General features: G+C 38.2%; 1 protein-coding gene across 1 annotated transcript in view; it reads left to right on the forward strand.

The window, feature by feature from the left end:
• mettl15 (methyltransferase like 15) overlaps positions 1–13,064 on the forward strand; it is a 56,964-nt gene that overhangs the window by 20,373 nt on the left and 23,527 nt on the right. Inside the window, 1 exon segment of the mRNA XM_022201052.2 lies at positions 8,541–8,677. Coding sequence (XP_022056744.2) covers positions 8,541–8,677 — 137 coding nt within the window.

Below are 13,064 nucleotides of genomic sequence, written 5' to 3' on the forward strand. Positions count from 1 at the left end.
AGCAGGATGATCTAGTGATACTCTCAAACGTTTACCACAGCTGATGAATATGTTGTTTTATTTTTAGAAAACAACCTTCAGACACAATAACCACAACCTTCAATCAGGTCACTACTGAACAAAATACGTGCACAAGAACACATATTTCTCCATTTCAAATAGACTCATTCAGAATTAATTGTGTGCAGCTGTGTGTAGCTCTCAGTGATGCAACCATAGCTCCGATTTACCAACCACTCGAGTTGCTTGCAAACTGCAAAATATTTCTTATCTTTTTTGTTTTGTTTTGTTTTTAGATTTCCACAGTATCTAAGAAGTCATTTCCTTTGTTCAAATATCCACTGCTGCTGGTTTGTCAGGTTGAATTCAGGATGTGGAAGTTTTCCCTCGTCGTTTTGTTTTGTTTTCTAGCAAATTTCTTCCTAATTCTTTGTACTTGATTAGGAGATCAGCCACATGATACAACATAACTTTTCAATTTATAGATAGGTAAAGCAGTTGTGATCGTTGACATACTACAGTAAATGACGACATGATGTGTTTGCTTGTAAAGCGACATGGAGTCTCATGACTTTGTGTTGGCTGGGTACGCTAATTGAAGTGTTAAATTAAAGTGAAGCATCATCACTTCCTTGGATTTTTATTAGGAATGGATTTCTCATATTTTAAGGGGCTCTTATATTAAATGTGAATTGTCTGTCCTTACCAATCTGTTGTACAATAATGGAAAATTACAGAGTAGCTGTAGTTTCCCTTAACGAGTCTAAACTGCTTCCTTTCTTACATGTGCAGGTTAGTGTTATTCCCTTCATTTTCATCACAACCTTTATCCTTCCATCATATTTAAATATATTAAATTTAACTGTGTGTTAGTGTGTGCATGGTATATTTCAATGTTTGACCTCTAAAGTGGAGGTGTTTACAAATGCAATCTGTAATAGAACAGTTTTCACTGACAGAGTTATTTGTTGCAGTTCATGGAGACCTAAAAATATTCTACTTGATTGATTTAAAGCAAGGTGACACAAGACGGAACATAAAGACACTTAACCATGTCTAAGGGTTTCGTAACCGTCTGAAATTTGCTATATATGGTGTGAGGGAGACTCCGTGACTAACAGACTAGCTGGCTTCCTGAAATTGTTTAGATAGTTTTCCAGTATGTCTTCTGCCTTCTGCTACACTGAGAACTACACACATCTGTAGACCAGTGGCCCATGTCCTGCTGCAGACAATCCAAAAAAGGGATTTCCCAGAAAAAAAAAGCTAAAGAAACTGGCTGAAATGACGACCCAAGAAGGTTGAGTCAGTCTTTGTAGCTATGTGCAGAAAGCTTGTAAAGATAGTCCAACATTTAGCAGCTAGAGAAATTTCTTTCAGATGCTATGTACATCAAAACTTTAATATTTTCACTATACATGACTGACACTACATAGTCCTTTTTTTAAAATTTTTTTGGCAGCATGTACACTGTAGCTCTGTGGATATGGCTGAACAGTACATGATGCACATATACTACTAATCTCTGTTAGTATATTGCTCTTCATCTGCTCTCTTTCTGAGCCAGTCATATTTTCCTCAAGGGAAGATGCTTGATTTGAAGTCGCACCTTCCTGTTGCTTCCTTTGCAAAATCATGTCCGCTGTGTTTTGTGATTGATGAATCAAAAATTAAATGATTATAGCTTTGATAGCTGAATAATCATGGTGGTCTCAAAAGGGATTTTTCGTTTCGCTTTTGAGTAACACAAAAATATGCAGTTTCAATAGACTCCTTTTAATATTGTGTTGTTTTGAGAGCGGGAATGATCATGTTATTTGTAATTAATTGCTTGTCAGGTGTGAAGCGTTAACGTGTCAGTAGGATTTATACAGTATCCAAATATTTCACTCTTATTTTATTCTCATTCCTTTCCCCGCTCTTTTGAATCTGCAAGTCACTTTCCTATTTGCTCAGCAGCAGTACATTATTAATTATATGTCGTCTACAATTATAGTTGATGACATTCACCAGATTAGAATTTATCCTTTGGGGACCATGAATATCAGTGCCAGATTTCGTGGCAATAATCCATTCATTAGTGTTCGTGACATTTAACTGTGGTCCAAAGTGTCGGACCCACAGGAGGACTGAATGGCCGATACACCAGAAAAGACATTCCCATTCTTATAGCCACATGCTTACGTAAAACCCACTACTGTATGTTTCTTGACACCTTATTACAGGTGTAATTGTCTTTGTAGACATATCTCTATCTCACACTTTACCTTACAGATAGGAAGTATGGAGCCAATAGGAAGCCTATAGTTGGATTTCAGTATTCTTATAAAGCTTTGACCCTTTAAAATTATAGCAACCAAGTCCTTAACAATACTTTCCTTACTGGTGCACATTCATCTGCTAGGATAAGTTCATGCCACTGGAAAAACATCATGATTTAATATCCCTATGTGAGCTGTAACAAAGTTCTCTAACAGCCCGGTCACTTTTTCCCTGTTGAACGTCCCGTAATCATTTTCTGTTTCTGATTAGGAGCCTTCCAACATCAGGAGACACTTCAACAACAGTCACACTAAAATACTTTTAAGACTCACATATGTACTTGACAGACTCTGACAAGAGACTTGTCCTTTTTCACGACTTGTCAGTGTCTCCAACAGGATTTGTTCACTCTCAGTTTGGAAGTGACCTACAAACTACTTCAGACGGGTGTTTTTGTAGGCAAATGAACTAATGTCCTTACGCGTGTAGACATGTCTTGTCTTAACTAGCTCAAATACCTCCTCGGGTACATTTATTTACACTCGTGCCAGAAGAGTGCAAACAGCGCTGAATAGACGAGGAATGAAAGTATTTGTCGTTACTCTCCAGCATTCCTTTGACAAAAGAGAGATTAGTTCAACATACAGTGAGGCATTTGGAAGGAGCCCTCTGGCAAAGAGTTTTGTTAACATTTTTGTGCTCCTGTATCACTTCTTCACTCATTCACTCACACTCTCGTACTTACTCTCACTTTGCACACGTAGTACGTTTAGTACACTTTAAATTTACGTAGGTGAGGCAGAAGGCTGCATGCGTCGAAGACATGACTGATCACCATCAACATAATTGCTTGACAGAGTAATTGTGGGAAGCTTTCATGCCTTTTGAGTTTGTCTGCTCTCACTGGCCATCTGTTTTGTGCACGTCTGCCTCCTACCTGCTATTCCAATGCACTATTACGTTCATTTGAATAAAGTAGAGAGAGGAATAACTCTACTACACCCTCTTCAAGTAAAGTTGAAATCAAACTGTGGCTGTTTAGTGAGTAAATAAATGGACAAATCTAAAGCTGTAATTTAGTACTTCAGGCGTTAAATAGTAATTATATTGTAAGGTAACACTGATATAGTTTGAGCCTAGCCGCGGTGTTAAATGTGAGATTTATGTCCAGAGTCAAGTGCGCAATGGTAGTTGCCACATATGTAGACGCTTCACTTGCTCTCTTCACTTGTTAATAAAATCAAAATCATGGCTATGATCACAACTTTTATCTGTTCATACAATTCTCATCATGCTGCAAACCTGCCAAATTCGTGCACACTTGTATCTCGCCATGAACTTTGTGTGACAGAAAAAGAAATGCACACCGGTTACCTCCACTCTTGCCATGGCAACGGACGCGACAAGAAAAGCGATCCTGTACCTGTGTATCTGTCTCCCTAATGGTCTGTGTGTTAGTGTAACAAGATCTGTAAAAACTCCCCTCAATGACATTTTAGATCCCCCACTGTAACTGACCTGGGCTGGGGAGTCACAAGTAGGATTTAGGTGAGTACTCAGGCTTCTCTCAGGTTCCTCTTCCCCTTTTCCTAATGAATTCAACCACGAGAAAGCCCGAGATGAGGCCTCTTTTTCCACATGGCCAGCATATTATGTAGTGTTGCATGAGCTGTATTTTGTTTTCAAAATCTCATTAATGCAAAAAAAAAAAAAAAAAGGACTTTTCCTCTTCATCATATGTGTTTGTAAAATATCTCTGGAGCGGATTTTGATTCAATATACCAAATAAGAGTTTATAATGTGTTTACCTTTCCCTTTTTGGAAGAAAAGCTCTCATTAAGAATGCTGTGGGATGACTGCCGAGGTGTCCTGCATTATAGCACCTTGCAGCTCCACTGTTGGACTGTTGGACTGCACCACTTGGACCACTCCTAACTCTCCTGTTCCCTCTGCTGGGAAAGGCAGATATTGCACACACTTAACAGAGTGTAAAACACAGACGAGAGTGATTACTTTTATTTTAGGTATCATCTCTGCATTTGAAGGCTGAGATCACCCATGTTGTGCTCTGGCTTAATTCCAGTCTGCTGCTTTCTCTAGGAAGGCATCGGGCTAGGTGAGAGCCTCGCTGACACCCCTCTGTATGAAATATCAATGTGAATGACTCATTCCCAAGTTTGGTGTCAATCATCATTGCAAATGCCAAACCCATTATCACCAGATCCTTTCAAGAAGTTGTTTTGTCCATCTGGTGGCAGAAGTAGCAGGCTTTTTTTTTTTTGAAAGAGGAAAGATTTTCACAACAGCATTCAGGTCGCTTGAAGAAGCTTGTTTTTCCCTCAGGGTGAAGGAACTAGATTTTCAATTTACCTCATAAATGACCTTGTAAACATCCAGTTTTCAGTTTTTGTAGCATGCACTTAATTTTTAGCTTAGTTTATTTGATATGTATGTGTGAGCAAAACTCACATTGAACCTCATAAAAATGGACAGTGTCTGTACTCAGTGCAACAGTGATACAAACAAGAATAAACATACAGTATTTATATTTCCAACCATCCGCCTCTAAGAATATTGAGCATCCGCTGTCTGTCATTTGAAATAAACAAGCTTTACCTTTGTTCTTTTGGCCACAGCTTCCTCAAGATGTGACAAAAGATTGTTGTGACAAGTGCTGCACACTCCAGTAGAGGACCAGTTTGTCTCCTAGTTGCTTGTGTCGACTGTTTTGATAAAAGCCAGCCTACTTTGCTGTTTGTGTTTCTGTTTTCATTTTCCTTTTTTGTATTGAATAGCACAACAGGCAAGTTCATTATGCGTGTGACTCATCCCACTAGCCCACACCCCCTCCCCATCTGCTGCTGTGCGCTGGAAAGGAGAGGGAACCGCCATTGATCACTTCTTCCCTCACACATGCACGCACACACCCCACCTTCGACGTCACTATCGATCGGCATGTTTAATGTTTTTGTGGGGAATAGCTGGCATTTCCTTTTGTGTCATTTTACATCTGTTCCCCACCATTTGCTGACATTAGAATAAATCACAGGGTAGAAATGTAGAAAATAAAAAGTAAAGCATAATCCAGCAAATTATTCAAACAATCTCAGACTGTTCAGTCGATGATTGAACAGGTTGAGGTTTTTTTTTTTTTTTTTTTGTAGCAGTGCCAGTCTAGGAATATAGAAGGAATCATGTCTGGACAGGAGATCTTTTCTGCTTTGTGAGTGTTATTCCATGGATACAGCTGAGTTATCAGCTTACCCGACCAACAGCAAAGATGCTGCAGGATGGTTGGCAGGTATTGCACATTTCTTTGACAAAACATTTTCCCACTCCCTTACTTTCATGACTTGATTAATAAATTGTGTTAAATAGTTAAACGCTTGTGACACTGACATGCACTTCTGAGAATGTAGATATTGACACATTTTCTCTGTGGTTGTCCTCTCATGCATCATTTTTATATAAAGTGGAAAGTAGGAACTGCTTTCTCGAGTCATTAAAGACTCAATGCTAACTGTTTTCTCCATAATCCTTCTCTAAGCAATTAGAACTAACATTGTTCAGTTCTACAATAAATTTTAAAATATTTATTATTCAACCACGTGAAAAATACAGACTTTTGGTTTTGGCTACACGCTACAATAGTAATTGATGTTACTATATTTTTTTTCTCTGCAATTTTTTCATTAGGAATCATAACAATGATTTTTTTTATTCTGACCAAGCATGTCATGGTAGACCTACACTTATTTATTTCTATCTTTCAGACTCTGAGGTGGTCTAGATAGCTGTACATTTTTGAATCAAGGACTTTAGGTTCATATGTAAGTTCTAGTCAATGACTGAGAAACAATAAACCACCAAAAGCAAAGAGTTTGCGGCAGTGCTTCACCTCTTTATCAAAATATAGAGCACCTGAAGGGAGTGTGCTGACTGTTCAGACCATAATATCACAACTAAATTGATGATGAGACAAGATCCATTCGTTTCTCTCTGATGGTGTAAATCCATGTCAGTTGTGCATTGCAGTAACAGGAGGAAAGAACACCTGGGTTTTTATAACTAGGAAAACGCTGTAGAGTTTCTCAGTTGACGCTGTATGGTGCATTTACACCTTTGGACAAACACTATATAGAACCTTTATTTATTCATGTAATCTCGTGGACTGAATTGATAAAGAAGGTTAGTAGAGATGGGAAATATTTCCATGGAAACGACTTGTGAGCTTTCTCATCATGAAGGCAGTTGTATGATGAGTTGTTTGTGTGAGGATTAAGGTAATGTGCATTAATATAATAGCAGCACTTCCATTAATTTGGGTCCAGTTACGCTGAATGGCAGCCTGTGGCTGATATGAAGTATCCATATTTGCTTTCAGGCAAATACATTTCGAACATATTAGACCTTTCTGAAAAATCCAACTTTGACATCATAATCAAGCCTTAAAGGCTGAGATGACTGCTGCTTTAAAGTTGCAGTCCCACATCTGCATATCTAGTTTGTTGGAGTGTTGTTTTCTGAAAACCTCTTGCTGCTGAAAATGATACTGATGAGAGCAAGAGAAACAAAGTTCAGGAAAGTTGTGGTCCAAAAAACCACAACAATGAGCTGAAAAACTAAAATGCTCTGTGCAGAGTCGGGGGTTAATTCTCTTTGGATTTGTTTCTAAAATCAACTCTTCACATTACATGTAGCCATTTAATTAACTCGTCATACAAATACATTGATTTACAGCAGCTTCAACTGAATTGAAATTTCAATTCTGAAACTTTATTTTGTTTTGGTCTCATGAAGGCTTTCAAACTTGGGACTTTAAATCTTTTTTATTTTGATGCATTTTGTTGTGAAAGGGACAATAAATAATGATTTAATTGTCCCACAGATAAAACAGTGGGACTTCAAAAGAAAGCAACACAATCACTGACATTTGCTAGATCTGTAAGAGATTATAACCAATTAAAACATGTCATGTTCATCTTGTGGCAGTGGATTTTTTTGTTACTGTAGTAAATTACTAACCCAGAAGAGCCTATTAAAATGAGTGCAGAACAAAATAACAACAAAAAAGAACCTGTAGAGTACTGTAAACCTTACAGTGTGCCTCTCGTAGAGGATGGGTATATTTGGGGTTTATTAAACAGAATTTGTAATAACAGGCATTCTTTAGAACTGGACGTTACATAATTTTAGCATCGACATCGCAATGTGTGCAGTAGTCACATCACAGGAGGTGCAATGTGAAGTAGGGCCAGTTAACTGGAAATCGTCATGCTACGACTTGTTTTACTGCTTTATATGAAAAGAAAACTCCCCCTTTCTCATTTCCCATGACTAATCTACAAGCGAAGTCTATCAGACGTAATAAAATATATTCCATTTCAGGGTTCTAGGATACACAGACGCAGAGATTATTGACATGCAGGCTCCACAAGTGCACAGCAAAATGAGCGAGGAACACTGAAAAGGAAGATTTGGTGACTAAAACAAACCCAATGTCAGCTTTCTGGAAATGTTTCTGCCACAGAAAGAATGATGTTGACCAGAAACACAGATCCAAATGCCATCCAAAGCAAAAGAAAGTATTCTGGTTTGTTTTTCCAGTGTTAGGCCATGTGAGAAAGGTTCCAAATGGCTTTTTTCTGGCTTTTTTTTTTAAGAATTTTTGATTTTCTATGCAGATTCACTCCCCCACAAAACCACCCTAATGGTTCTAGAATGATAAAATCTTTCCAAATAGAGTTATTAAAGTCACTTGATGAAAACGTCTGTGTTTTTCATGTTGTGATGTATGCAATTTATTAAATTAAATATTTGTAACTTTTTCCCAACATCATGCAATCTAAGTATATGTAATTATAATGTGTGTATTACAGAATTGGCATTATATTATGATTTTAAAATCTATTTCAATATCAGTGATTTGTATACAAAACGCAAGGCACTTAATGTAAGTATAGGGAAAACTTAATTATGAGCTTTATTTTTCCCTCTTCTCCATTCATCAGGTAAATAAAAGTATGTATGTTGAGGATTTTAACCTTAAACTTGCAGAGCTGTTTTAGTTTTCGCTATAGTATTGAATTAAGTGTCCTGAAGTAAGAGAAATAGAGACAAAAGTGATATAAACAACCGCATGTCAGTGTCAATTAAACACTTAAAAGATGAACTAACATTGTGACGAGAAGATGATGATGCTGATGATGATGATGAATCACGTATATGGAGTCCTGTTGTGAGAAGAATGTGTTGCTTTCTTGCTTTCTCGCATGTAGGTGGTCCTGGACATGACATTTGGAGGTGGTGGTCATACCGGAGCAATATTGAATGCGGTTCCTGAAGCCACAGTTTTGGCCTTAGACCGAGATCCGACAGCAATTTCTCTGGCCCAGCAGTTAGCCAAGGAACACTCGTAAGTGATTTATTGAAAAAGATCAGCTAGACCAAAACACAAGTTAAAGCTTAAAGCTACATACTGTCTAGACAAATGTTGATATCACGGCTAATGTTTGACCATAAATTTTTTATCGTCACGCTTGACAGCTTGACAATTGTGAGCAGTGTTGGGTTTGTGACCGTTATTTCTTAAGAAAAAAAAACAATCTGTCGGTTTGATATACAATAGTGTTGCAGGTCTCCCTTTATTTCTCACTTCTTCCCTGAGCCCGATCAAATGCTGCTTGCCAAGATACAGCCCCTGTGTCTCACTGTCCAATCAAATCCATTCTTCCTTCTTAACTTAAAGCTTTTCACCCCCCACGCAAAGCTGGTGGGCCCAGCATGTCATTTGTCAGAGTAAGGGCCCACGCATGCAGTGTGAGGGAGATGCTGCCTCCCACAGAGGATCTATAAGTTATTGGAGGGGGGGAGAGAAGGTGGTAAAAAGTGGAGGGAGGGAGGGCGGAAAAAAAGAAAATGAAAACAAAAGAGTGAGAGAACAGGGAGACACGAGGACACAATGCCAGGGTGAGAGGGAGTGTGTGTGTGTGCATGAGCAAGGCGCGGGAGGATGAAAATGAGATGTTCCTAAGACCATGGCGTGGGAAGGAATCCTTTTACGTAGATTCTGGGGAAACCTCTCTCAAGGGAATCTGCCGGAGAAATGTGCCTGTGAGCAGGGAATGACAATTAAGAGAGAGAGAGAATGAGAACACTGTATTCTGTCAGCAGCAATATACCCCCGCTGTAAACTCTTCCACGCCTACTCCTGATGCAAGTTGAGAGAGGCTAGAGAAATCTAGCAATTAACCAATATTATTGGAAGCCTGAGTAAAAGACCCTGGCAGCCTACGCAGTCCATCCACACAACAGGGTTAGAGGATTTTCTCTCTCCTCTGCACTCCCATGTCTTGAGGAAAGTAGAGCCTTGATGCAAACTGTTTTGTGTTGGTGTCACTCAGCGAAGCCTGTTTTACAGCACACGGAGAATAATTTAATGTCCAAACACTATAAAAGCATATGATGAAAGTAGCTTGCTGTTCCCAGAATAATATTCACCCATGTCTTTAATGGGATTTGTCTCCTGCATGTTCAGCCTTGCTATTCTCTGCACCATTCTTCTTGTTGCTATGACTTCCCTGCGCTTGAAGCACAACAGTAGTTGTGCCCACAATAAATGGTATAAATCTGAAGTGAAAAAAAAGGCAAGTACATATGGGGTCACACAGAATGTTATTAACTATTTGTATGTGCTGTGCTAACACCGTGTTGGCTGTCACATCAGGACGGGAAACATTGGTGCACTTCAGAAGCCCACTTTGTTATAGTTTCCCTTTGGCTGTTGGTTTTTTGTCCTTATTTGACATATTTAAAATGTTTTAATACTAATGCTTTTTCTCTCTTAGGGATGGAAGTCTTTTCAGCTTTTATTATGGGGTTGATTCACTTATTTTTTTCTTTAGCACTGCTATGTTTTGTTTATTTTGTATTGTTTTTTTCTTGTGTTTGTGTTGTTTGTAGATTTTGTCAAGTCTACAAATAAGATTTTGGCTCGTAATGAAATTGAAATAAATAATTTGAGGAACCTGCTGACAATCTAACAAGGTCATCTGACTAAATACTAGAGTTTGTTTAATTTCCTTCAGCCTGATTTGCCGGAGGTTTCATTGGGAGATTTTCCTCTCCACCGTGGCCAAATGTTTGCTCAAAAGCAATTGTTAGGGTTTTCTCTATAATATTGTAAGCTTTTGACCTTAACATTTAAAATGTCCCAAAAAGGGTATTCATATTTTACTTTCTTTTAGTAGTGTAAATTTGTAATGTTAGTCTTTCATCTCGAATGAAAAGCACTTTGCGTCTGCTTCTGCTGTTTTAAATGTGCGATTGTCATCATGTTATCCCATTTTTTGAGGGTGGGGTTCTTTCTTTTTGTTTTAATCTAAGTAGCATGTGTCCACGAGGTGTAATGTTTATATGTAATTTTTATATGTAAGTAGCAGTGGCTGTGGTAGCGTTTCCATGATGATTGAAGAAATTATTCCCATCATTCCATTTCTGATAGCTTGTACGACTGTTTCAATGTCATCTACGCTTTTTGCCTTTTTACTGGATTTTTAAAAAAAAATAGGTGTAGCTCAATAGCTAGCTACAGCCATCAAGAATTGTTTACATGCACTTGGAAAGACCGTGTATATCATGTCAGTCCTAAGTTTTCAGTGACTCCTCTCTGCTGATAACTTGGACAAAGAAAAGACTTTGGAGAGAAAAATTCTGTTGTCACATGAAACAAAAATGAGCAATTTGGCCACAATGACCAGAAATATATTTGGAAGAGTAAAGTTGAGGCTTTTAGCCCAGAGAACACCAAATCTACTCTTAGGCATGGTGGTGGCGGTATTATGCTCTGGGGCTGTTTTGGTGAACTGCTTTACACAAACTAAATATAATATTGAACAAGAAAAACACTCAGGAAGCGCAGTACTTTGCCAAGCCTGCTCAGTCGTTACATGATTTCCGACAGATAAGTTCCGATAATTCTGCAGCCATGGATTTGTAGTAGGATCGCAGTCATGTGATCGTCAGCAGGCAGCTGACGTAGCGTTCACTTGTTGTCATAATTATAGTGACGCCATCCCGCTATCTCGCAATGATACAAAAATCTTAAAACAACTCTTTTGATCCAGACTATAAGCTGCATCACTTCCTAAATCTAATTAGGTGGTCTTTGTGTCATTTTTGACCTTCCCTGAACATTTTATCTAGATCCGTTATTCAATTTTTGAGTAATATTGCACACAGAAAAACAGACAAATGTACGCCGATCATCACATAACTCAGCCATGTTCCTTGGCAGAGGAAAAAGGAGAATTGTATCCACATTCTTCAGGAAAATTTTAAATTATTAGCCAAAAGGACGGGTGTAGAATGCAGATGGTGGTTCCAACATCCCCAAATGCACATCAGAAATGGTAAAGAAATGATTTTATCATGCTAGAATGAAAGTTCTAGGCTGGCCTTCCCAAAGTCCTTACTTAAACCCCATCAAGAACCTGTGCAGAAGAAACAAACGTGTCAGAAAATGTAGCTATACTACACAAATTCTGTCAAGTGGCCAGAGATAGAAGCAGAAATTTGCCTTTTTATTTTCTTCTCTTGCATTGTTGAATGTGTTCTAACGCACTTTAGATCTACTGCTTTATGTGTAAAGTGCTACATGAATTAGGTTGACTCAAATAGATTGCCCATCTCATACAGTTTAAGTGTTCTAGTCATTGTTGTAATGTTGTATTCTTTCAGTTCTAACTAGCTAAGTAATAACCTCAATCCATCAATCAGTCACACATCATAGACGACATCCAGGGAAGTGTAGATTTCCATATTTGGAAACTTTTGTCTTTGGTGACGCAACATTTCATAACAGGAAATAAAGGTGATGAAATTAAAGTGGAGAATCAGCAGGGAAGCAGGTATTGAAGCAGGAGACCACTGAATGAGGGAGCAGCTGTTTGGTTGCAAATTCACTGTAGCCTAAATAGTTGATGAACAAGTAACAGTGAGTATTTTTTTCTGACATTCTTTAGGTCAACTGAGGTAATTTAGTGAAAAAAATGAAATTTTAAAGACTTGACTCTCTGTGTTTGTATCCTTCCGTTTTTTTCACTGGACTGTAGATATTTTCATCACTGCTCCCCTGCTGAAAGCAATCAATCAGCATCTTGTCTTAGGCTTCAGTGACGCAGGTAAAGGAACTGAGCAGGTCAACACAAGGGAATATTTCAGGCTTGATTTGTGAAGAGGCAGCATCATGTTGAATGAGCTTGCACTCAAACTGAGGCTGCTGTGAAGGTTCCTGATGTCCTCACAGAGTGTACTCTTATTCCAGATGGACAAGAACAAGTGAATGCGAGGAAGTGTTTAGTGAGGGAATGGTTTTTGAGGACATGTCGACGCTTTATATGCAGAGTACACAATTTAAAGCAGACTGACCACAAACAGCAGACAGAAAAGTCTCAGTACATTACATTATACATGTAATAATCTGTTTTACGTATTTGTTTTGCTACAATTTAAAACAGGTTTGGTCAGTGTTTAAAGTATGGGGGACATGACTAAATGGATTATTAATTTCATGCTGCTTTATAATGCTGTGCCATTTTGCCACTTTAAAAATGTAAAACTGGAATCTGTTAAGTTATTTAGCAGGTTCAAAGCAGCCTATAGACACCTTTGAGCACCCTTTGATTCTTCACAATTAAATACACACATCTTAACAGTTGTTGATGCTTTTCTAGTCGTTTCTTTGTAAGGAGAACATGGAAATACCTTGAACGTGATTCAAATGAGACTTACTGTGTGTTTTG

The sequence above is a fragment of the Acanthochromis polyacanthus genome, chromosome 2, assembly GCF_021347895.1.
Source record: "Acanthochromis polyacanthus isolate Apoly-LR-REF ecotype Palm Island chromosome 2, KAUST_Apoly_ChrSc, whole genome shotgun sequence".
Classification (NCBI taxonomy): Eukaryota; Metazoa; Chordata; class Actinopteri; family Pomacentridae; genus Acanthochromis; species Acanthochromis polyacanthus.